Source organism: Pristiophorus japonicus, chromosome 14, assembly GCF_044704955.1.
Source record: "Pristiophorus japonicus isolate sPriJap1 chromosome 14, sPriJap1.hap1, whole genome shotgun sequence".
Taxonomy (NCBI): Eukaryota; Metazoa; Chordata; class Chondrichthyes; family Pristiophoridae; genus Pristiophorus; species Pristiophorus japonicus.
The window spans coordinates 114,013,790-114,040,514 of record NC_091990.1 but is presented as its reverse complement, the minus strand read 5'-3'; the positions used below and the strand labels follow the sequence as shown (position 1 = coordinate 114,040,514).

General features: G+C 46.9%; 1 protein-coding gene across 7 annotated transcripts in view; it reads left to right on the top strand.

Annotated features, from left to right (window-relative positions):
• hipk3a (homeodomain interacting protein kinase 3a) overlaps positions 1–26,725 on the top strand; it is a 285,348-nt gene that overhangs the window by 53,163 nt on the left and 205,460 nt on the right. For all 7 annotated transcript variants that reach the window (XM_070899500.1, XM_070899497.1, XM_070899501.1 and 4 more), the window contains one exon: positions 24,311–25,409. In XM_070899500.1, the coding sequence (XP_070755601.1) occupies positions 24,313–25,409 (1,097 nt within the window). In that variant the 5' untranslated portion in view covers positions 24,311–24,312. The remainder of the gene's footprint in view (positions 1–24,310; positions 25,410–26,725) is intronic.

Sequence of the window (26,725 nt, the reverse complement as noted above, 5' to 3'; positions counted from 1 at the left end):
CAGACATAAACCCAGTGGCTGAGTTGATTGTCCTGGGTCGGGTATCGTGGTCCAACTTTCTTTATCCTTGTTGTGTGATTTTAAAATTGGAAATGTAAAATTCTCTTCCTTCTTAAAATCCCTCCATGGCCTCGCCCCTCCCTCCCTACCTCTATAATCTCCTCCAGCCCCATAACCCTCCCGAGATCTCTGCGCTCCTCCAATTCTGGCTTCCACCATTGGCGGCTATGCCCTCAGCTGCCTAGGTGTTAAGCTCTAGGATTCCCTCCCTAAACCTCTCCGCTGCTCCTTAAAACCCACCACTTTGACCAAGTTTTTGGTTCATCTGTCCTAATATCTCCTCCTGAGGCTCAGTGTCAAATTTTGATTGATAACGCTCCTCTGAAGCACGAAAGGCACTGATAGAAGCAAGTTGTTGTGTGTGTTGCAATTGAGGTGGTCAACTTGAATGGCCGCCAGCTCCAGTTGATAGTTCCATTTGGCGATGGAATGGGTTTTGACACTAATCTTACCGGATGTTTTTCTCACCTGAATGGTTGAACCTTGTGGGCTTCCCATTCCGGTCAGGAAGAGGCATGCTCGCACTCAATCCTACAAGCGGCTATTTTAATCTTTTGAGCGATTGTTATCCTTTGGATTTGAGCCAGAGAACTTTGTTGCAGTTATTTTAAGTAATAATTTGCTTTAAACCTACCATTACTTGTATCTGGCCAGTAGGGTAAGCTTGGGTATGGTATCATTAGTTGAGTCCACTGTGTGTAATGTGTCACATAATGTTACCCTCTCAATGCCACCCACAGGTAGAATATCAATGGAATGTTAGTCGCTATTTATAACATAACAGTTGGATTAACTCATCCACTAAAATGGCACCAAGTGGAATTGCAGACAAATGCATTGTTTGTGGTGCAGTTTGAGGATCAGGGAGTTTATTTCAACATTGTGACACAGCTGTTTCGGGTTAGGTTAGGTTATGAACTGCCCTCATTGCTCATGATGGACTCGGTGACCCAAGGTCGTAACCGTATACAACTCCCGACACATGTCCCGCCATCCGTCTTCTGACATATGCTTTGTTTTGCACCTCATGCCCCTGTCACTCAGTGCTCCAAGTCTTTGTGTCATATCTTTGCTTTCACCTTTGAATGAAGTTCAATCACAACCGTAGTGAGCCCATTTAGAAAGGCCACAAGCTATATTTTAATAGTTAACCCTCAGGATTATTACCCAGGAAAGATTGATGGTTTGGTGTAGACTGGAAGAAACAGTATGCTGGCTGTCAATTGTTGCCCTGTTTTATAGTATTCTCAGTAATAGTCCTGTAACTTCGCAAAGGATTGAATCATAGAATCAGACATTTACAGTGCAGAAGGAAGCCTTTTGGCCCACCATTTCTGTGCCGGCCCAAAAGAACCATCCAGCCTAATTCCACTTCCGTAGCCCTGAAGGTTACTGCACTTCCAAGTGCATATCCAAGTACTTTTTTAATGTGGTGAGGGTTTCTGCCTCTCCCATCCTTTCCGGTAGTGAGTTCCAGACCCCCACCACCCTCTGAGTGAAAAAAGTTCTCCTCAACTCCCCTCAAAACCTTCGACCAATTACTTTAAATCTATGCCCCCTGGTTATTGACCTCCCTCCAAGGGGAAATCGGTCCTTCCTATCACTCTATCTAGGCCCCTAATAATTTTATACACCTCAATAAGGTCTCCCCTCAGCCTCCTTTGTTCCAAAGAAAGCAACCCCAGCCTATCTGATCTTTCCTCATAGCTAAAATTCTCCAGTTCTGGCCACATCCTCGTAAATCTCCTCTGTACCCTCTCTAGTGCAATTACATCTTTCCTGTAATGTGGTGAGTAAAACTGCACGCAGTACTTGAGATTGCTTGGTGTCGAGTAGCTCAGTGTTGCGTCAGCAGTGGCACCAGTGGCGTTATGGACCGGGGTCTTTCAGTGACTGCTACATTGATGGCTGGACTTTAATTGTAGTGCACCTGTAGTGACACACAGAACACACTCACTTGTAATTATGCACGCTGACGCTCCAGTTGTGGTATAAATGCAGCCAGTGTCCGATAGGGCTCAACCCGCCACTAGCGCGAAGTGAAGTGAGACTCCCTGGAGGATATAATCTTGCTCCACTTTGCTTTAGGAGGCCGTCAGGGCCGTGGCTCCAAAACATTAAGGGGCATTTGTGGCCTGTGATGGTTTTTAAAAAATGTTTTCTGTTGTTATATGATGTAGCATTGTTGTACCTCCTTGGAGTTTCCATTCATTGATTTTTTTTTGTGTGAAATGGGCAGACATCACCGTGTGGACAAATAAAGCCTTCTGGTGGTGAGGGTAGCAGGAGGGAAATACCCTGAGGGAAGTACTGGGCGCACGCAGCATTGTTTCATTCAAAATGCTGTTGCAGCTCTTTATTGTAGAAACTCTTTCGAAAATTGAAATTATTGACAATCCAGAGAGGCAACAATTGCCATTCTGTCAGACTGTTCTACATAGCTGTATTGCTGCCGTTTGAAGTCTGATGTGTTTACTTGGAGCCAGTGATTGAGATCCAGTTGAGCTCCGAGGGGCTGGGATTCTTTTCTGAATGGTTTTTGGCCTTCGAAATTGGAGGTGTCACCTTTTGGAATGCTTGCTCTTCCAGTGGAATTTGTCTCTGTTTGTATTGCTGCAGATTTGGGGAATGCTGGAACGGGCAGCTCTTGAGTAGAAAAACCCAATAGGGCACAGCTGCTTCTGTCTACCTTGAAGTTAATTTTAAGTGTCAGCTGTGGCTCAGTAGGTAGCACTCTCGCCTGAGTCAAAGGTTGTGGGTTCAAGTCCTACTCGAGCACATAATCCGGGCTGACACTCCCAGTGCAGTACCAAGGGAGTCTTTTGAATGAGACACTAAATTGAGACCCCATCTGCTCTCTCTGGTGGATGAAAAAGGTCCCATGGCACTATTTAGAATGGCGGCAGTGGACTCCTGGCCAATATTTAGCCCTCAACCAACATTACTGAAAACCCTTCAGATTATCTGGTCATGTAAATTGAGAAAGACTAGTTCCACTGGTTGCTGAGTCGGTAATTATAGAGCCTAAATTCAAGGTTGTCATCATAAGGACAAAGATAGAGGTTAGCAGATTATTAATCTATGTCGGGAACATAGAACTTAATACATAGAATGCTCGAACAGCAACACTGGTGGGAGTAGAATTCATAATGGCTTTTAAAAGGGAAGTAGATAAATATTCGAAAAAGAAAAAAAAGTATGTAGGGAAAAGGGTACTGCTGTTTCAGAAAGACAGCACAGGCATGATGAGCTGAATGATCTCCCAGTATGCTATAACGCAGCGAGTTGTTGTGATCCGGAATGCACTGCCCAAAAGGATGGTGGAAGCAGATTGAATTGTAACTTTCAAAAGTATATTAGACAAATACTTGAAGGGGGGGAATTTGCAGGGCTATGGGGATCGAGCAGGGGAGTGGGACTAATTGGATAGCTCTGTTAAAGGGCTGGCACAAGCATGATGCGCCGAATGGCAGCCTCCTGTGTTGCATCATTCTATGAGGATATGAAAATTCCACGATTCCGAAATCCACTATGAGGCCGACTGCCTCGGGGCAGCATAATGTTGGGATTTATTTGTATGGGAAAGTGGTTTAATGGCTATTACCAGGACAAGAGAGAAACTTAGCAAAGTGCTTCTCCGACAGCACCTCCCAAACCCACCACCTCTATCCCCTAGATGAACAAGGGCAGCAGCCACATGGGAGCACCACCACCTCCACGTTCCCCTCAAGTCACGCACCATCCTGACTTGGAAATATATCGCCGTTCCTTCATCATCGCTGGGTCAAAATCCTGGAACTCCCTCATTATCAGCACTGTGGGAGCACCTTCACCAAGCGGACTGCAGCGGTTCAAGAAGACGGCTCACCACCACCTTCTCAAAGGCAGTCAGGGATGGGCAATAAATGCTGGTCTTGCCAGCGACGCCCACATCCCCTGAATGAATAAAAAAATATAAGAGCTATCCAGATGCTTGTAAGGTTTTGCCTCTATCAGGTTTGACTGTGCAATAGTTGGTATCAACAGTAAAATACAATTTTTTATGATTGTGCACATTTTTCAGGACCTTTTGTGTACAGTGAACTTTGTGTAACTTGTGGATACACCTCACTCCATTGTGTATCATTTGGACACTTCCATAGAGTGTGTGGAATTATTATCATTTGGACCAGGGGTAGCCTCTTGTACACTGAGTAACTGTTGAAGTCAGGTTGTATCGCTCACATTTGGTGCACAAAGAACGAAAGTCTTGCATTAAGACTTTCACGACCACCGGACGTCCCAAAGTACTTTACAGCCAATTATGTACTTTTGGAGTGTAGTCACTGTGGTAATAAAGAAAGACTTGAATTTATGTATCGCCTTTCACGACCACTGGAAATCTCAAAGTGCTTTACAGCCAATGAAGTACTTTTGGAGTGTAGTCACTGTTGTAATGTAGGAAACGTGGCAGCCTATTTGCACATAGCGAGCTCCCACAAAACAGCAATGTCATAATGAGCAGATAATTTTTTTTTGTAATGTTGATTGAGGGATAAATATTGTCCAGGACACCGGGGATAACTCCCCTGCTCTTCTTCGAAATAGTGCCATGGGATCTTTTACGTCTACTTGAGAGAGCAGACGGAGCCTCGGTTTAACGTCTCATCCGAAAGATGGCACCTCCGACAGTGCAGCGCTCCCTTCAGCACTGCACTGGAGTGCCAGCTTAGATTTTTGTGCTCAAGTCCCTGGAGTGGGACTTGAACCTACAACCTCCTGACTCAGAGGCGAGAGTGCTACCCACTGAGTCACAGCTGACACTTCTCGGAAACACGGCAGCCAATTTGAGCACATCAAGCTCCCACAAACGACAGTGAGATAGTGACCAGTTAATCTGCGGTATTTTAAAAGTATAGCACAATTGTACCACACATTAGTCACTCTGGGCTGTGAAAGTATCGTAAGAACTGTTTACAATATTACAGCCTCTCGAGCAAGCTGTTTCCGCGGCTTTCAACGTCCTTTGCTATTGTTCCTGTTGAGGGACCTAGGTGAAGGGCCAAGGCTCATCTTGTCGAAGAGAAGATGAGAGAATTTAGAAGGAGGTTTAATGCCACCTAGCTTGCATTTTAAAAGCCTTTAGATTGCAACAGGAAGGGAAGACTCAGAAAGCTAAGGAGCTCCACAGTTTTGAGGTCATGGGATAGAACGAGTTGGAGCAGGGAAGTGGACCTGAGCCCATGATCGGATCAGCCATGATTGCGTTGAATGGTGGAGCAGGCTCGAGGGGCCATGTGGCCCACTCCTGCTTCTTACGTTCTTATGTTAAAAGAATATGACCGATTCCACCGCATCGGGAGCCGAGGTTGTTCCAGTAGTTTTTATTCTTGTTGTCGGATCAGACGATAAACCGAGGCCCTGTCTGCTCTCTCAGGTGATTGTAAATGATCCCATGGCACTATTTTGAAGAAAAGCAGGGGTGTTCTCCCCAGTGTACTGGGCCAATATTTATCCCCAACCAACATCACTGCTCATTATCACATTGCTGTTTGTGGGAGTTTGCTGTGCCCAAATTGGCTGCGACGTTTCCTATATCACAACAGGGACTACACTCCAAAAATTACTTAATTGGCTGTAGAGCGCTTTGGGATGTCTTGAGGTCATGAAAGGTGCTGTATAGATGCAAGTTTTTCTTTTTCTCTTTCTGTTGTTGAAGTGCAGCCTTTTTTAAAAAGCACCTGCACGTCTGAAAGTCTCCCTGCATCACAAACAGGTAAAGAAGGCGAGCGACCCTGTCTGATGGTGTGAGACAAGTTGTGAGCGTGTAGAGACAGGGGTACTATCTGTGTGGCAGAATGGCAGGCATAGACTAATGCCTAACCACCCAGTGACATGGCACCATTGGCAGCAATCATCTGCTGTCCGTGCACCCTCTCCTTCCAAGGCCTGTGCTGTTTCATCTCGTTAAAGAAAAAGAAAGATTTGCATTTCTATAATAGTGTCTTTCATGACCTCGGGACGCCCCAAAACATTTTACAGCCAATGAAGTACTTTTGAAGTGTAGTCACTGTTGTGATGTAGGAAATGTGGCAGCCACATTGCACACAGCAAGCTCCCACAAACCATCATCACCGAAACCAAGGAATTTGCTTCCACTCTAAAAGTGAATTCTTAGGTGAGTAAACAGTCCAATATGGGAACCACAGTCTCTATCACAGGTGGGACATAGAAACATAGAAAATAGGTGCAGGAGTAGGCTATTCGGCCCTTCGAGCCTGCACCGCCATTCAACAAGATCATGGCTGATCACCCACCCCAACACCTCCCCTCCACACCCCCAGCCGCAAGGACCACATCCAACTCCCTCCCGAACACATCCAATGAACTGGCATCAACAACTCTCCGCGACAGGGAACCCCACAGGCCAACAACTCGCCGAGTGAAGAAGTCTCTCCCAATCCCAGCCCCAAACAGCCCACCCCCCATTCCAAGAGCGTGCCCCCCCCCACCCGGCTCCGGACCCACCCGACACCGGTAACACTCCCCCCGCACCCAACCCGCCCCGCCCCGTCCCGTCAGAATCCTTCCAAATGCCGAACACCCCCAGATGTCGAGCCCCCAGCCCCGGCCACCCCGGAGGCACGCCCCCGCGACGCCAACCACACCACATCCACCAACCGCCATCTGCGCAGTCAACCCGTTCACCCCACTCCGAACACTCCCCGCACCGAGGCACAGAGCCCCCAGTCCCACCCCTCCAACACACTTCGCCCCCCCCCCAGACCTCCGCTGCAATGTGGCCCCTCCTGTCCCCTGCCCTGGGTTTCTCCGCCCCCCACCTCCACCACTCTCCCCTCCATCCCCCGCCCCCGTCTCCCCTCCACTTACCTCTGTCTCCCCGCACAGGCTCCCATCTTGGGGGCGGTAACCTTCTGGGGCAGGGAATTTTAGCCCCCAGCATGAAAGTCCTGCTCCCGCCGCAGAATTGGCCTTACCACCCCTGAATGGAAGCGGATTGCAATTTCCCACACTCCACTTCCTTTGGGGGCGGTTACCGGGGCATGACAGTTGTTGAAGGAAAGGGTGGGTGGGACTGATTTGCCACATGCTCTTTCCGCTGCCTGCGCTTGATTTCTGCATGCTTTCGGCGATGAGACTCGAGGTGCTCAGTGCCCTCCCGGATGCGCTTCCTCCACTTAGGGCAGTCTTTGTCCAGGGACTCCCAGGTGTCGGAGGGGATGTTGCATTTCATCAAGAAGGCTTTGAGAGTGTCCTTGAAACGTTTCCTCTGCCTACCTTGGGCTCGCTTGTCGTGAAGGAGTTCCGAGTAGACCACTTGCTTTGGGAGTATTGTGTCAGCCATGTGAACAATGTGGCCTGCCCAGGCTGGTCGAGTGTGGTCAGTACTTCGATGCTGGGAATGTTGGCCTGATCGAGGACGCTAACGTTGGCATGTCTGTCCTCCCAGGGGATTTGCAGGACCTTGCAGAGACATCGTTGGTGGTATTTCTCCAGCGATTTGAGGTGTCTACTGTATGTGGTCCACGTCTCTGAGCCATACAGGTGGACGGGTATCACGACAGCCCTGTACACCTTGAGCTTGGTGGCAGATTTGAGGGCCTGATCTTTGAACAGTCTGTTCCTCAGGCAGCTGAAGGCTGCGCTGGCGCACTGGAGGTGGTGTTGAACCTCGTCGTCAATGTCTGCCCTTGCTGATAATAGGCTCCCGAGGTATGGAAAGTGGTCAATGTTGTCCAGGGCCGCATCATAGATCTTGATGACTGGGGAGGCAGTGCTGTGTGGCGGGGTCAGGTTGGTGGAGGGCCTTTGTCTTACGGATGTTTAGTGTAAGGCTCATGCTTTCGTATGCCTCGGTGAAGAGGTTGACTGTGACTTGACCAACGGATCCATTACAGACCCAATCCATGTCCGGACCGGGGTCAAACAGGGCTGCCTCATCGTGCTAACCCTCTTCTCAATCTTCCTCATTGTAATGCTCCAGATCACACTCAACAAGCTCCCCACTGAAATGGAACTAAACTACAGAACCAGTGGGAACTTTGTCGTCTCCAGGCCAGATCCAAGACCGTCCCAACCTCTGTTGTCGGAACTACAGTATGCGGACGACGCCTGCTTCTGCGCACATGCAGAGACTGAACTCCAAGTCCCACAAACCGCAAAGTGATAATGATCAGATCATCTGTTTTAGTGATGTTGATTGAGGAATAAATATTGGCCAGGACATCGAAGATAACTCCCCCACTTATATTCGAAATAGTGCCATAGGATCTTTTACGTCTACCTGAGAGTGCAGACGGGGCTTCAGTTTAACGTCTCATTTGAAAGACGGCACCTCCAACAGTGCAATGTTTCCTCAGTACTTCCCCACCGACAGTGCAACACTCCCTCAGCGCTGCCCCTTTGACAGTGCAGCACTCTCTCAGTAATTCCCCATTGACAGCGCAGTATTCCCTCTGTACTTCCCATCGACAGTGTTGCACTCCCTCAGTACTGCCCCTCCGACAGTGCTGCGCTCCCTCAGTACTGCCCCTCCGACAGTGCGGCGCTCCTTCAGTATTGCTCCTCCGACAGTGCTGCACTCCCTCAGTACTGCCCCTCCGACAGTGCTGCACTCCCTCAGTACTGCCCCTCCGACAGTGCTGCACTCCCTCAGTACTGCCCCTCCGACAGTGCAACGCTCCCTCAGTACTGCACATCCTACAGTGCAGTGCTCCCTCAGTCCTGCACTGAAGTGTCAGCCTAAATTTTTGTACTCAAGTCTCTGCAGTGGGACTTGAACCCACAACCTCTGACTCAGAGGCGAGAGTGCTACCCACTGAGCCGTGGCTGACACTAAAGCCTGTTTGTTATAAAACAGAGGAAGTGAATTAACTTTTTCCCCCCCACCACTCTGCCCATACTTCCGCACTCTGATTATTTGCGTTGGATGATATAATGTCAAAAGCATCTCTTTCCACTGGGGATCCAAGCTACATGGCATGGATTGAGACCACTTTTCCATAAACTTCGTTCTTTAAAGATCCACAGACTTCTGAGGAACATGTTATTTTCTGTTGCTTATTTTTCTGAAGTAGAACAGTCAAGTCACAAGGGAGAAGAAAAAGCCCAAATTACAGACTAAAACAGCAAAATGCCTGACTGGAGATCACAACCAGAGGAATGAATAGATTCATGGGATATCAGGGAATGCTGTTCATATATTCTCAAGTGAGGATCACAAGTGGCGCAGTCTCCGTTGAGGGTTGAAGACATTTTTTACAAGTGGAAAGAGATACATTATTTGGTAGTTTTTGCGCTCCCATTTCTCACCTTCCAAAGGCAAGCAGGTCTCCAGGGCATGACAGAAATTGAGTTAAGAACATAAGAACTAGGAGCAGGAATAAACCATATGGTCCCTCGAGTCTGCTCCACCATTCAATAAGATCATGGCTGATCTCTGACCTCAGCTCTACATTCCCACCCGATGCCCATATCCCTTGCTTCCCCTAGAGTCCCAATAGTCTATCCATCTCAGCCTTACAAAGCTAGGTGGGACAGTAAGCTGTGAGGAGAACACAGAGTCTGCAAAGGGGTATCGATCGACTAAGTGAGTGGGCAATAAGGTGACAGATGGAGTATAATGTAGGGAAATGTGAGGTTAGTCATTTTGGTAGGAAGAATAGAAAAATAGAATATTTTTTAAAGGGTGAGAAACTTTTAAATGTTGGTGTTCAGAGAGATTTGGATGTCCTCGTGCAAGAAACACAGAAAGCTAGCATGCAGGTACAGCAAGCAATAAGGAAGGCATGTCGTCCTTTATTGCAAGGGGGTTGGAGTATAAGAGTAAGGAAGTCTTGCTACAATTGGAGTACTGTGCACAGTTTCGGTCTCCTTATCTAAGGAAGGATATACTTGCCTTGGAGGCAGTGCAATGGAGGTTCACTAGATTGATTCCTGGGATGAGGGCTGTCTTATGATGAGAGATTGTGTAGAATGGGCCTATACTCTCGAGTTTAGAACAATGAGAGGTGATCTCATACCAGATTCTGAAGGGGATTGGCAGGATTAATGCTGAGAGATTGTATCCCCTGGCTGAAGTGTCTAGAACGAATGGCCACAGTCTCAGGATAAGGGGTTTAAGACAGAGATAAAGAGGAATTTCTTCACTCAGAGGGTTGTGAATCTTTGGAATTCTCTGCCCCAGAGAGCTGTGGATGCTGAGTCTCTGAATATATTCAAGGCTGAGATAGATAGATTTTTGGAGTCGAGGGGAATCAAGGGATATGGAGATCGGGCGGGAATGTGGAGTTGAGGTCGATGATCAACTATGATCCTATTGAATGGCGGAGCAGGCTCGAGGGGCCAAATGGTCTACTTCTACTCCTGCTCCTATTATTTTCTTGAATGTACTCAACGATTCAGCATCCATAGCCCTCTGGGGTAGAGAATTCCAAAGATCCACAACCCTCTAAGTGAAGAAATTCCTCCTAATCTCAGTCTTAAATGGCCGACCCCTTAAAAGCTGTAATTGTAGAAGGACTGGATAAGCTTTTGGCCCCCTGTCCTCCTTCTGGCTTGTTGACAAGTTTTTTTTTGTGTGATTGCACTCCTGTGGAGCGCTTTGGGATACTTTACTACATTAAAAGAGTTATATAAAATGTAAGTTGCTGTTGTGATTGAATATGTTAATCCACTGTCCTGTTTAGCTTTGAGGTGATGGAATGGAATTCTCCACTGCCATAGTGAATTATTGGAGAGCCACAGCTAGCGTGGACCTCTGTCTTACCTGCTGCCTTTTGGCACCCTCAGAGAGGCCACATGGGTGTTTGGTAAATGAATTGTAAAAGCCAGCAGACAGTGGTCCTCTTAGGAGATTATAGCGCGGTATTGGGGCAAAGCAGAGTTTGCTTTACTTTGCTGTTGAAACTTGGTGCCTGTATTGGAAGGTGTTCTATTCCCTAACCGTGGAAAAATAATCAAAAATTCATCATAAATAAATCTGCTTTTTCAAAAAAAAAACCCTATAATTTAGTCTTCAGCTCAGTTGATTGTCAAACTTAAAGTGCCTTGGTTTGTGAAATTCTGTGAATCATTTGTGACTGGCAAGGCTGCCTCGCAGTTTTGGACTTTGTACCCTACACTCTGTACCTGACGAACATTCAATCACAATGCACTGTTTTCATGACTCGATGCACCAGTTATTCTTTAAGTGGATGAATGGTGGTGGGAGTTGCCAGCTTTCTCCTGAAAATACATCTTCCAAATATCTTCAAGAAATAATGGAAGCTGAAAAAAAAATGAAGTGGACTTCTCAGGCCGTTTGCTCTGTTATTCCTGGGTTGTAAACAGTACTCATTTCCTTGCACCCGCCACAACCTATAGATATCATTGTCACAAGTCTTGGGCGGAGACTGTATTAGACCCACACAGGTTCTATTACTGCTTTGAATTCAGCCATGTGTAGTCAAATGTTGATTTCTCAGAGATGTACGGGTGCGGGAGGCCATTCAGTGACACCATCCAGTTGACTAATTCCAGAGTTTTGTCTCTATTATCCGACTCAGAAGGCCATTGCAAGTGTTAAACACTATTTGGGCGCAAGTATTTTGTTCAGCAGTCCGACGCACGATCACTTCACAGTGCAGCAGCTTACAGAGTGCCAATGCTTGTGATTTTTTTTCAAACAATTTATTACATTTGTGCTATTTTAGTGGCTCTGTTTACTGGGTTAGAAGGATTTTTGCACTTTCCCCGCTGTTCCCATACAATAGTGAAAGGGCAATAATATTCCTTCATTGTCGCTGGGTCAAAATCCATTGGAACGCCGAATCAATGTTCCCTATAAAGAAAATTTGGGTGCAGCTGTGCAGCCCATTCAAAATACCACGCATGCGCAATTTCTCCTATTTTAAAATCCGGCAAGCCGGCTGCACGACCACTAGCTTAACCCTAACAGCACTGTAGAAGCACCTTCACCTCACCTTCTCGTGCAATTAGAGATGGACAACAAATGGTGATATTGCCAGCAATGCCCATATCATGTGAATTAATAAACAAATAAACTTTCATGAAATTGAATTTTGACAACGCTACTGTTCTTTCAACGCCAAACATCAAGTGATACTCACTGCATTTCTATAGCACCTTGAATGTAAAAAGCGCATTGCAAATGGACATTGGTGGGGAAATTGAATGAAGAAGGGGTGACCGGAAGTTTAGTTGAATTTTGAGAAGTACATAAAAACATAAGAAATAGGAGCAGGAGTCGGCCATTTGGCCCCTCGAGCCTGCTCCGCCATTCAATAAGATCATGGCTGATCTGATCTTGGCCTCAACTCCACTTCCCTGCCCGCTCCCCATAACCCTTGACTATCATTCAAAAACTATCCCCACCTTAAATATATTCAATGACCCAGCCTCCACAGCTCTCTGAGGTAGAGAATTCCAAACATTCACGACCATCAGAGAAGAAATTCCTCCTCATCTCCATTTTAAATGGGTGACCCCTTATTCTGAAACTAGGTTCCCGAGATTCCCCCACGAGGAGAAACATGCTCCCTGCAACGACCCGATCGAGCCCCCTCAGAATCTTGTATGTTTCTTGTATGTATAAGTAAGGAGACAAATGGAGAGACAAAGGCCCTCAGGGAGGGAGTTCCAGAAAGGGGAGCCGAGAGATAGTGCTGGCACCAGTGGTGGGGTGAAGGTACAAACGGCGAGATAGAGAACTGAAGGCCATGGGAGGAGGATTTAAGGCTGAAGGAGGTTGCAGGGATGATGTGGGGTAAGGCTGTTTAGAGGTTTGAATATGATGACAAGGGGTTTACATTTAATATGTTGGCAGACACACAGTCACTGTAGACCAACAACAACTTGTATTTATATAGCGCCTTTAACGTAGTAAAATGTCCAAAGACACTTCATAGGAGTATTATAAGACACAAAATTTGACACCGAGCCACATAAGGAGAAATGAGTGCAGATGATTTAAAGCTTGGTGAAAGAGAAAGGTTTTAAAGAGCGTCTTAAAGATGGAAAGAGAAGTAGAGAGGCGGAGAGGTTTAGGCAGGAAATTCCAGAGCTTGGGGCCTCGGCAACAGAAGGCACGGACGCCAATGGTTGAACGATTATAATCCGGGATGCTCGAGAGCAGAATTAGAGGAACGCAGATATTTCGGGGTGGGGTGGAGGGAGGAGGGGAAACATAGAAACATAGAAAATAGGTGCAGAAGTAGGTCATTCGGCCCTTCTAGCCTGCACCGCCATTCAATGAGTTCATGGCTGAACATGCAACTTCAGTACCCCATTCCTGCTTTCTCACCATACCCCTTGATTCCCCTAGTAGTAAGGACTTCATCTAACTCCTTTTTGAATATATTTAGTGAATTGGCCTCAACAACTTTCTGTGGTAGAGAATTCCACAGGTTCACCACTCTCTGGGTGAAGAAATTCCTCCTCATCTCGGTCCTAAATGGCTTCCCCCTTATCCTTAGACTGTGTCCCCTGGTTCTGGACTTCCCCAACATTGGGAACATTCTTCCTGCATCTAACCTGTCTAACCCCGTCAGAATTTTAAACGTTTCTATGAGGTCCCCTCTCATTCTTCTGAACTCCAGTGAATACAAGCCCAGTTGATCCAGTCTTTCTTGATAGGTCAGTCCCGCCATCCCGGGAATCAGTCTGGTGAACCTTCGCTGCACTCCCTCAATAGCAAGAATGTCCTTCCTCAGGTTAGGAGACCAAAACTGTGCACAATACTCCAGGTGTGGCCTCACCAAGGCCCTGTACAATTGTAGCAACACCTCCCTGCCCCTGTACTCAAATCCCCTTGCTATGAAGGCCAACATGCCATTTGCTTTCTTAACCGCCTGCTGTACCTGCATGCCAACCTTCAATGACTGATGTACCATGACACCCAGGTCTCTTTGCACCTCCCCTTTTCCTAATCTGTCACCATTCAGATAATAGTCTGTCTCTCTGTTTTTACCACCAAAGTGGATAACCTCACATTTATCCACATTATACTTCATCTGCCATGCATTTGCCCACTCACCTAACCTATCCAAGTCGCTCTGCAGCCTCATAGCATCCTCCTCGCAGCTCACACTGCCACCCAACTTAGTGTCATCCGCAAATTTGGAGATACTACATTTAATCCCCTCGTCTAAATCATTAATGTACAGTGTAAACAACTGGGGCCCCAGCACAGAACCTTGCGGTACCCCACTAGTCACTGCCTGCCATTCTGAAAAGTCCCCATTTACTCCTACTCTTTGCTTCCTGTCTGACAACCAGTTCTCAATCCATGTCAGCACACTACCCCCAATCCCATGTGTTTTAACTTTGCACATTAATCTCTTGTGTGGGACCTTGTCGAAAGCCTTCTGAAAATCCAAATATACCATATCAACTGGTTCTCCCTTGTCCACTCTACTGGAAACATCCTCAAAAAATTCCAGAAGATTTGTCAAGCATGATTTCCCTTTCACAAATCCATGCTGACTTGGACCTATCATATTACCTCTTTCCAAATGCACTGCTATGACATCCTTAATAATTGATTCCATCATTTTACCCACTACTGATGTCAGGCTGACCGGTCTATAATTCCCTGTTTTCTCTCTCCCTCCTTTTTTAAAAAGTGGGGTTACATTGGCTACCCTCCACTCCATAGGAACTGATCCAGAGTCAATGGAATGTTGGAAAATGACTGTCAATGCATCCGCTATTTCCAAGGCCACCTCCTTAAGTACTCTGGAATGCAGTCCATCAGGCCCTGGGGATTTATCGGCCTTCAATCCCATCAATTTCCCCAACACAATTTCCCGACTAATAAGGATTTCCCTCAGTTCCTCCTCCTTACTAGACCCTCCGACCCCTTTTATATCCGGAAAGGTTGTTTGTGTCCTCCTCAGTGAATACCGAACCAAAGTACTTGTTCAATTGGTCCGCCATTTCTTTGTTCCCCGTTATGACTTCCCCTGATTCTGACTGCAGGGGACCTACGTTTGTCTTTACTAACCTTTTTCTTTTTACATATCTATAGAAACTTTTGTAATCCGTCTTAATGTTCCCTGCAAGCTTCTTCTCGTATCCATTTTCCCTGCCCTAATCAATCCCTTTGTCCTCCTCTGCTGAGTTCTAAATTTCTCCCAGTCCCCGGGAGGAGTTGTAGGGCTGGATGAAATTAGAGATGGGGAAGGGCGAGGCTACGGAGGAATTTGAAAACAAGGATGAGAATTTTGAAATTGAGGCATTGCTTAACCAGGAGCCAGTGAGACAGGGGTGATGGGTGAATGGGACTTGATGCGAGTTAGGACACGAGCCGAGTTTTGGATCACCTCAAGTTCATGTAGGGTAGAACGTGGGAGGCCAGCCAGAAGTAAGTTGGCATTGTCAAGTCTAGAGGTAACAAAGGCACGGATGAGGATTTCAGCAGTGGATGAGCTGAGACCAGTGAGAACAGGGGTGATGGACAGATCTTAGTATGGGATCGGATATGGGCAGCTGTGGGAGGTGGGGAGGTAGACAGTGGGGTGTGGGGGCATGAATGAATGAAAATAAGGGAATGATCTTCTCTCCTGCCCTTGTCACTTTTGCATTGGCACAAGATCGGGAGCTTGGCATCTCTTGTGTGGAGAATGGTATGAGGCTCAGGGATACCTAACAACACTACAACCCATAGACTAAGCCTAGAATGTGGGACAGGCAACAGAGAGGCCAAGAACACATCCGCTCCCGAGACTGATTATTATGTATTTGTGGGGGCAATTATCAGCTATCATTGTTAACTGTGTCACATGTGCCATTACCCCATTGAAATTATTTCCTCAAAGTAAATGCAAAAATATTAGGTAAAATATTGCACAAAATTACTGAGGCGTTCATCAGCTTAAAAGCTATTGCAGAAGTTGTTCAAATGTAGTTAAGTTCCATTTAAGGAATTGTAAACATTGCGTTGTTCTGATTTTTTTTTTGTTCAACCATTCCTCAGTCCCTGTTTGTCCAAGATGCTTCTTTCACATTTCAGAGCTGCTCACAAGCTTCCAGAACCTGTCGTCTGTATTTTGCAGTCATGGCACTTTCAGTCTGGGGTCCTCAGCGAGATCCCCTCGTGGGGGAATCTAGAACTAGGGGGCATAGTTTCAGAATAAGGGGTCGCACATTTAAAACGGAGATGAGGAATTTCTTCTCTGAGGGTCATGAATCTTTGGAATTCTCTACTCAAAGAGCTGTGGAGGCTGGGTCATTGAATATATTTAAGGTAGAGATAGACAGAATTTTTAATGTTAAGGGAGTCAAGGGTTATGGGGAGCGGGCAGGGAAGTGGAGTTGAAGCCAAGATCAGATCAACCATGATCTTATTGAATGGCGGAGCAGGCTCGAGGGGAAAAATGGCCGACTCCTCCTATTTCTTATATTCTTATCCCTGCACCCAGGTGGGTTTCGCTGTCTGCCCGCATGAGCGCCGACAGCCTATCCATTCCGCAGGATTGCCACCACAGGTAGCTGGGGACAGCCCTGCAGTGTAAAGGAAGATATGGGGAGGGCTAACAAGGCAAAGGAATACACAATAAATGATAAGTGTAGAGGAACAAAGGGACCTTGGAGTGTCGGTCCACAGATCTTTGAAGGTAGCAGGCCAGGTAGATAAGGTGGTTAAGAAGGCATACGGAATATTTGCCTTTATTAACCGAGGCATAGAATACAAGAGCAGGGAGGTTATGCTTGAACTGTATAAAACACTAGTTAGGCCATATTTCTAGTCACCACATTACAGGGAAGATGTGATTGCACGAGAGAGGGTACAGAGGAGATTTACAAGGATGTTGCCTGGACTGGAAAATTTTAGCTATGAGGAAAGATTGGATAGGCTGGGTTTGTTTTCTTTGGAACAGAGGAGGCTGAAGGGAGACATTATTGAGGTGTTTAAAATTATGAGGGCCCTAGATAGAGTGGATAGGACAGATTTATTTCCCTCAGCAGACAGATCAACAATCGTGGCATAGATTTAAAGTAATTGGTAGAAGGTTTAGAGGGGTTTTGAGGAGAAATTTCTTCATCCAAAGGGTGGTGTGGGTCTGGAACTCACTGCCTGAAAGGGTGATAGAGGCAGAAACCCTCACCACATTTAAAAAGTGCTTGGATAGGTACTTGAAGTGCTGTAACCTACAGGGCTGCAGACCAAAAGCTGGAAAGTGGAATTAGGCTGGATAGCTCTTTGTTGGCTGGCACAGACACGATGGGCTGAAATGGCTGCCTCCTGTGCTGTAAATTTCTATGATTCTATGAAGACATTGGTGAAATTTTGTGTGTTCACGGCGCATGGCTGCAGTTGCCACGTGTCATAGAGTTTGGAGCGGTGGCCTGGACTTTTCGGAGGGGTGGTTTTGGGGGGGGGGGGGTCTCTGATGCTCTCCTGAATGACTCATCACAAACAATGAAGCCTGTGTAGTCATTGTTGAACAGGAAGTGTTGTAACAATGCCTGGGCAGCTTCCTCTCATTCCCGTTACCTAGAGCTCAGCATGTTTTGGTTCAAGCTGACTCTGAGCAGCAAATGGCAGGCACACCAGTTAAAAAGAGGGTATGGTTGTTGTATGTGCCTTTGGATTGCCTTTTAGCCCAATCTTTTGTGACTGTTGGGAATTTTGAGTCATATATATATTCTTGGTGAGACTCCATATTGAGGCCTGTGGCATATAATTTCAGAACTTCTGTTTTTCCAGAGCACAGCAGTGACCAAGAGCCGGAGCTTGGTTTTCAGCAAATAACTCTGGCCTTTTTTATTAAAGGGCTTGCACTGTTCTTCCTGTGGTTTTACAAACAAAATGGAAAGTAGGTGGAGTTATTATTGGCTATTCTCACTGGGCGTGTGGAGAATGGTTGAAGGGTGAGTCCCGTGACAGGAACAACAACAACTTGTATTTAACATTGTAAATCGTCTCAAGCTGCTTCATAGGAGTGTTTTAAGACAATACAAATAAATTTGACACCGAGCCACGCAAGAAGAAATTACGGCAGATTGGTCAAAGAGGTAGGTTTTAAGGAGCGTCTTAAAAAAGGAAAGAGAGGCGAAGAGGTTTAGGGAGGGAGTTCCAGAGCCTAGGACCCACACAGCTGAAGGCATGGCCACCAAGGGTTGAGCGATTATAATCAGGGATGCTCAAGAGGGCAGAATTTGAGGAGCGCAGACATCTCGGCGGAGGGTGGAGTGGCGGGGGGGTGTTGTGGGGCTGGAGAAGATTACAGAGATAGGGAGGGGGCGAGGGCATGGAGGCATTTGTAAACAAGGATGAGAATTTTGAAATCGGCATTGCTTAACCGGGAGCCAGTGACAGTCAATGAGCACAGGGGTGATGGGTGAGCAGGACTTGGTTCGAGTTAGGACATGGGCAGCCAAGTTTTGGATCACCTCAAGTTTATATAGATTAGAATATGGGAGGCCATCCAGGGGTGCATTAGAATAGTCAAGTCTAGAGGTAACAAAGGCATAGATGACAGCACTATGGTGCTCTAATAATCTATGCCGTTCCCCGGTTACCCCCGTTTACGCACGTGAAATCTGTTGCAACAAATTTGTTGAATATTTGCGTTTAAGCTGCGAGCGTTTTGGAGATGGTTGGGGTGGCTGGTTATTGAAACTGATTTAACACACACACACACTTGAAGTGGTGTGCTTTGTGAAGCAGCCTGATTTAATGGACCCTCCTTCATTTTTGAACTTCGTGATCAGTTCCCAGCCACTTCCCCCTGCAAAAATGCTTCAGGCACCTTTAGTATGGGCCTATACTCTCTGGAGTTTAGAAGAATGGGAGGTGATCTCATTGAAACGTATAAAATTATTTGGGGGATTGACAGGGTAGATGCTGAGAAGTTGTTGCCCCTGGCTGGAGAGCCTAGAACCAGGGGTCACAGTGTCAGGTTAAACAGGTCGGCCATTTAGGACTTAGCTGAGGAGAAATTTATTTACTCAGAGGGTGGTGAAACTTTGGAATTCCCTACCCCAGCAGGCTGTGCATGCTCAGTCGTTGAGTATATTCAAGGCTGAGATCGATAAGAGTTGTGGACACTGAGGGAATTAAGGGATCTGTTTGTCAGGTGGGAAAGTGGAGTTGAGGTAGAAGATCGACGATGATCTTATTGAATGGTGGAGCAGACTTGAGGGGCCGTGTGGCCTACTCCTGATCCTATTTCTTATGTACTTGCGTACAGTGTATGGGAGACTATCCTTGTTCCAGAGCTGATCTTCCTGAGCTTATCGCTGTTTCCTGACATTGACTTTCTCAGAAGAAAGCTGCAAGCTCATCATGTGATGTGGTCAATAGTACCCGTCGCCGAAACGTCTTCGTTCCTGCCGCTGAAGACTTAAAACAATTTTTTTTTACAAACTTGATGTGACCGCATGCGCTATTCTATTGTAGAACCTTGACAGTTTTTTATTTCATGCCACTTGGTGGTCATTGGAATGCATAACAGTAAAGTGGCTTATCTCAGTGCACTTCCCTCAGGACTAAGTGACCTTTTCCAGTGAGGAGCTGAGCCATGGATATACCAGGAAGATGCCAAGTTCTATGCCCCAGTCTTGCTGATTCAGCTGAATTCAGCCTAGCCGTTGCTAGACTGGGAGCCACTGTAGGTAAGCGAGCCTCCCCAAGCTTGCTGACCTACATTGGCTCCCAATCTGGCAACGCCTCGATTTGAAAATTCTCATTCGTGTTTTCAAATCCCTCCGTGGCCTCGCCCCTCTCCCTATCTCTGTGACCTCCTCCAGCCCTACAATCTTCTGAGATCTCTAGGTTCCTCCAATTCTGCCCTCTTTGGGCATCCCTGATTATAATTGCTCTACCATTGGTGGCCATGCCTTCAACTGTCTAGGCCCTAAGCTCTGGAATTCCCTCCCTAAACCCTCCCCCTCTCTCTCTCCTTTGTGACTCTCCTTAGAACCTACCTCTTTGACCAAGATTTTGGTCACTTGTCCTAATATCTCCTGTTTGACAACACCCTTGTGAAGTGCCTTGTGATGTTTTACTATGTTAAAGCCGCTATATATAAATGCAAGTTGTTCGCGTGGGTAAGATATTAGTGATTTCAAACAAATTGCACACACAAGTAAATAACAACAACACCTTGTATTTATATAGCGCCTTTAACGTAGGGAAACGTTCCAAGGTGCTTCAGAGGAGTATTATGCGATAAACATTTGACATCGAGTTGCATATGTAGAAATTAGCGCAGGTGACCAAAAGCTTGGTCAAAGAGGTAGGTTTTAAGGAGCGTCTTGAAGGAGGAAAGAGAGACAGGTGGAGAGGTTTAGGCAGGGAGTTCCAGAGCTTTAGGGTCTAGGCAACAGAAGGTACGGCCACCAATGGTTGGGTGATTACAGTCGGGGATGCTCAAAAGGGCAGAATTAGCGGAGCACAGATATCTCGAGGGTGCGGCAGGTTGTGGGGCTGGAGGAGATTATAGAGATAGGGAGGGGTGAGGCCATGGAGGGATTTGAAAATAAGGATGTGATGATCAGAGCTTCCCCTTTGTGACAACGCACTGATGCAGTGAGCTCCAGGTACCTGCTGACACTGTAGCTGTTCATTGATATTGGAGGATGCAGAGTGCCGAGCGACACAGAAGAAGTTCCCGTCAGCCACCGAGCCCCATTCCTCTGCCAACATTGACGGCTGCTGGACTTCAGTTGCACAACGGAGCACATGCTGTGCGTATCGGCCCTTGCCTCGACATTAACTTCCATCATCTCATTGCCCAATTCTTTTCATTTACTTGCCCGAACGTAAACTGTGTTAACTCGCTTTCTTCAGAAATTATTTTTCTGTCAGTTTTGGATATTTTAAAGGACATGTATGTGCAGGACATTTCTGCACGTGAATATTGTCATAAAGTTTTGATAGTTTTAAAATTTGGTGTTGCCATTCTCTTGAAGTTCTTGGAGTGTAGAAACGTGCTCGAGAGGCAAGCATGTTTCCTTCCTGGTGAAAGAATGTATTGTCTTTTTTTTAACCTTTCTCAGAATAATTTTTACTTCCCATCAAGAATCTGTCAGTGAAATCTCTCTTTAGTTCACCTATCCTAATCTTGGCTGTTTTTCTGACGGCACTAGGAATTGGTGCGCACCAATTCCTAGTGCCGTCAGAAAAAGGTGTTTGTGGTAGTTGCCTGTGCTCGCTGACCTACATTGGCTTCTGGTTAAGCAACACCTTGATTTCAAAATTCTCATCCTTAGTTTCAAATCCCTCCATGGCCTCGCCCCTCCTTATCTCTGTAATCTCCTCCAGCCCCACAACCTGCCCCACCCTCCCCCGAGATGTCTGCGCTCCTCTAATTCTGCACTCCTGAGCATCCCTGATTGTAATCACTCAATCATTGGTGGCTGTGCCTTCTGTTGCCTGGGCCCCAAGCTCTGGAACTCCCTCCCTTCCTGGCTTCAAATCCCGCTCCAGAGCTTGAGCACGTAACCTGGGCTGGCCATTCACTGCCGTACTGAGGGAGTGCTGCACTCTTGGCGGTTTATCGGATGAGTCTTTAAACAGGTGGATGTAAAACCATTCCATGACACGAAAAGAGCTGGGGAGTTCACCTTGTGTCCTGGTCAAACTCAGCGGTCGACCATGAAAACAGAATGAACTGCCTGGAAGAGTGGTGGATGCAGAAACCCTCACTACATTTAAAAGATGGTTGGATGGGCACTTAAAGTGCTGCAACCTGCAGGGTTATGGACCTAGAGCTGGCAATTGGGATTAGACAGGATAACCTCTTGATGGTAAGTACTGCAGGGAATCGAATACGGCCAAGGTGATCTCCAGGACTAGTTTTGATCGCCTGGATGGGTCAGAGAGGAATTTTCCCAGATTTTTTGCCCAAATTGGCTTGGGTTTTCATCTGGATTTTGCCTCTCCCAGGAGATCACATGGCTCCGGTTGGGATGGAGTGCAGAATGTTTCATTGTCAGGGGCGTCGCAGTTGTGTGGGTGCTCTTTGCCTTTCCGTCATTGTTCACAGATTTATATGTAACCTTTAGGTCTATGTGGATCTTTGTCGGCCAGCGCGGACACGATGGAACCGAAATGGCCTCCTTCTGCGCTGTAAATTTCTAAGTTTATATTTGTTGCGTTGGTGTTTGTGAGAGCTTGCTCGATGCAACTTGTCTTACCTTTAAAAATAAGTTAATTGAAAGAAAGACTTGAATTTGTACAGCACCTTTCACGACCAACGGACGTCTCAAAGCACTTTACAGTCAATGAAATATTTTTGGAGTGTAGTCACTGTTGTAATGTGGGAAACACGGCAGCCAACGTGCGCACAGCAAGCTCCCACAATCAGCAATGTAATAATGACCAGATAATCTGTTTTTGTTATGTTGATTGAGGGACAAATATTGGCCTCAGGACACCGGGAATAACTTCCCTGCTCCTCTTCGAAATAGTGCAATGTCCATCTTTTATGTCCATCTGAGAGAGCAGACAGGGCCTTGGTTTAACGTCTCATCTGAAAGATGGCACCTCCGACAGTGCAGTGCTCCCTCTGGAGTGGGACTTGAACCCACAAACTTCTGACTCAGAGGCGAGTGTGCTACCCACTGAGCCACAGCTGACGCTTAAAGTGCTTTGTGACGTCTCACGTACATGAAAGGTGCTGGTCAAGCACAGCTACTGTGGGGCCCAGAGGCTGTAGAAGAGGAAGGGGGTGATCACATTAGTTTATAATACTGTACTGGCTCACCTTCAGAGAAATTCAAGATAAGTGGGATATGTTGTGTGCTGCATGTAACATCTATTCATATCTCACTGGTTTGTGCAGCTTCAAAACATCTGAATGGCTCACTCACCAATGATTTAACAGTGACCCAAATTGCTGTTATTACTGGTCCATTATGTGTTCCATTTTAAGAATGCGACCATTCAAGGGTGGCAGAAGTTTGGAGCTCTATTCCGCAAATGGCAATTGATGCTGGATCAATTGTTAATTTTAGCTTTTTGTTAACCAAAGGTATTAAGGGATATGGACCAACGTCAACTATATGGAGTTAGATCACAGATCAGCCATGATCTCATTGAATGGCGGAACAGGCTCGAGGGGCTGAATGGCCTCCTTCTGTTCCTGTGTTCCTATCGTGTGTCATCCATCACCCCTGTGCTTGCTGACCTACATTGGCTCCCGGTTAAGCAGTGCCTCGACTTCAAAATTCTCATCCTTGGGTTTACAAATCCCTCCATGGCCTCACCCCTCCCTATCTCTGCAATCTCCTCCAGCCCCACAACCCCCCTGCGCTCTTGCGCATCCCTGATTATAATCGCTCAACCATTGGTGGCTGTGCCTTCTGTTGCCGAGGCCCCAAGCTCTGGAACTCCCTCCCTAAACCTCTCCGCCTCTCTACCTCTCTTTCCTCCTTAAGACACCTCCTTAAAACCGACCTCTTTGACCTAGCTTTTGGTCACCTGTGCTAATTTCTAGTGATGTGGCTCCATGTCAAATTTATTTGTTTTATCTTTTAACACTCCTGTGAAGCATCTTGGGACGTTTTACTATGTTAAAAGGCGATATATAAATACAAGTTGTTGTTGTACTGAATGGTCATGCTGATTTTACTTGCATTTTAAATTTTCTTTGCAAGTTCCCCCGAGTACAGGCGGGCCAGCGCTCGCTGAATAGTCCGAGCAGTTTGATGTGCTCCATGAATCAACTGGGAGCTTCACCTCACACCTAGCTGGAAAGGAACAGTGTTTTGAACCAGTGTTAATAGCCCGAAGCCCATCCCAAGCAAGATTTTTATGGCGTGTACTTCTCTCTACTTTTATTGCTTGAGTTGGTCTCGGCAGTACTTTGGTAACGACATGGATTTGCAAGTGTTTCAATGAATAGTGAAGCTGTGCGTGGACCACCTTACTGAAATATGTGGGTCAGAAATATATTGGTCACAATGCACCTCCAACTGCGGAGGAGGTATCGGCTATTACGGGAAATCCCCCCCTCCCCCGTTGATTCCCATGGCACAGGTGGCCAAGGTGCCAATTTGAACCAGGCCCATCTGACTCCCTCGTCACGCGGTATTTTCTTTACCAATAGCCTGCCGAAGCTTGTCTAGCTCAGGCCGCCCTTGGCAGTGTGTTTGGGATTTGATTGGGGACTGCCACACTCTGCACAGTGGGGCCTCCAGCAGAGGTTGTGTGTGTGAGCACGAGTTTTGGCGTTTGAAAGGGTAGTTTGTGCGCGCTCCGCCCGCTCATTAATCTCTCTCTCTCTCTTTGCCCACGCAGGTATGGCCTCACAAGTTTTGGTCTACCCACCACACATTTATCAAACTCAGACAAGTGCCTTTTGTAGTGTGAAGAAACTGAAAGTCGAGCCAAGCAGTTGCGCGTACCATGAGAGGACTTATCCGCGGACTTACGTGAACGGACGGAACCTCGGAGTCGCCCACCCGTCTCACGTGGTGAACTCTGCCTTTCAGCTGAAGGGCTCCGTCGGGCGGCCCCGCGGACAGAGCCTTCTGGTGGCAGCGAGCGCCGTCGCGTTGAACCCACCGTGTGCCGCAGGGGTCCCGGCAACGCGGGGGCCGCAGCAGCCCCTGGCGGTGGCACCCCAGGGTGAGAGGGCGGGAGGAGGCAGTCTAACCTCGCTGGAGAGTTACCAGCGATGCGGACTGAAGCGGAAGAGTGAAGAGCTGGACAATCGAGGGAGTGCCATGCAGATTGTGGACGAGCTGTCGATAATGCCGGCGATGCTGCAGGCGGGCACGGGCAACCCGGTCGCCGTGGTGACCGCCGCCCCAAAGCAGAACAGCGCGACCGGCGATGGCGACTACCACCTGATGCAGCACGAGGTGCTATGCTCGATGAAGAACACCTATGAGGTCCTCGACTTCCTCGGGCGTGGGACCTTCGGCCAGGTGGTGAAGTGTTGGAAGAGGGGGACGAATGAGATAGTGGCGATAAAAATTTTAAAAAACCACCCCTCGTATGCGCGGCAGGGCCAGATTGAAGTGAGTATCTTGGCACGGCTGAGCAACGAGAACGCGGACGAGTTTAACTTTGTGCGCGCCTACGAGTGCTTTCAGCACCGGAATCATACGTGTTTGGTGTTTGAGATGTTGGAACAGAATTTATATGACTTTCTAAAGCAGAACAAGTTTTGTCCACTGCCCCTGAAGGTGATCAGGCCGATACTGCAGCAAGTGGCCACTGCACTGAATAAACTCAAGAGCCTTGGTTTAATCCACGCGGACCTCAAACCGGAGAATATCATGCTGGTCGATCCCATTCGGCAGCCTTACAGGGTTAAAGTAATCGACTTTGGGTCGGCCAGTCACGTGTCCAAAGCCGTGTGTTCGACGTATTTGCAGTCCAGGTACTACAGGTGAGTGCGTGTGTCCTTCTGAAACCGCAGCTGGATGGGTTTGGGGGGTGGGAGGTGTGTGCGGGTGGTAGAAACCTTTAGTTTCTGGTTATAAATGGAATGCATTAGAAGAGATTGGAAGCTTGCAGATTTGGCAGGGAAGTCTTGCTACAACTGTAGCGCTGTATAACTATTGGTGAGACCACATCTGGAGTACTGTGTACAGTTTTGATCTGCTTATTTAAGGAGGGATATACTTGCATTGGAGGCAGTTCAGAGAAGGTTCACGAGATTGTTTCCTGGGCTGAAGGGGTTGTCTTATGAGGAAATGTGAGCAGGTTGGGCCTATACTCATTGAAGTTTAGAAGAATGAGAGGTGATATTATTGAAACATACAATATTCTGAGGGAGCTTGACAGGGTAGATGCAGAGAGGATGTTTCTCCTCGTGGGGGAATCTAGAACTAAGGGGTATAGTTTCAAAATAAGGGGTCACCCATTTAAAACGGAGATGAGGAAGAATTTCTTCTCTGTGGGTCTTAAATCTGTGGAATTCTCTACCCCAGAAAGCTGTGGGGGCTGGGGTAGAGAATATATTTAAGGTAGGGATAGACAGATTTTTGAACGATAAAGGAGTCAAGGGTTTTGGGGAGCGGGCAGGGAAGTGGAATTGAGGCCAAGATCCGATCAGCTATGATCTTATTGAGTGGCGGAGCAGGCTCAAGGGGCCAAATGACCTACTTCTGCTCCCATTTCTTATGTTCTTATGTTTGATAACCCAGTGCCTGTTATCTGAGAGAAAACAAAATGGATGGCGAATGGCATGCTGCATTGTGTGGGGAATTTTGTGTGCAGTTTGTATTAAGCTTTCAACGTATCTCTCGTTCGATCATAGTTGCGTCCCTTTTTTCTCGCAAACTGCTGCAGCCATCGATTTGGAAGCATTATATTTTTTTCCCCCTGTGTTTAAGCATGCAGAGAAGATTTACAAGGATGATACCAGAAATGCGAGCGTATACATTTCAGGAAAGGATGAATAGGCTTGGGTCTCTTTTCTCTTGGGCGGGGGGGAAAAAAGAAGCTTGAGGGGTGAAATAATAGAGATCTTTAAAATTCTGAAAGGTTTTGATAGAATGGATACAGAGAGAATGTTTCCACTTGTGGGGCATAACTAGAGGCCATCAGTATAAGATCGTCACCAAGAAATCCAACAGGGAATTCAGAAGAAACATATTTACCCAAAGAGTGGTGAGAATGTGGAACTCGTTAGCATAGGGAGTGGTTGAAGCGAATAGTATAGATGCATTTAAGGGGAGACTAGACAAGCAAATGAGAGAG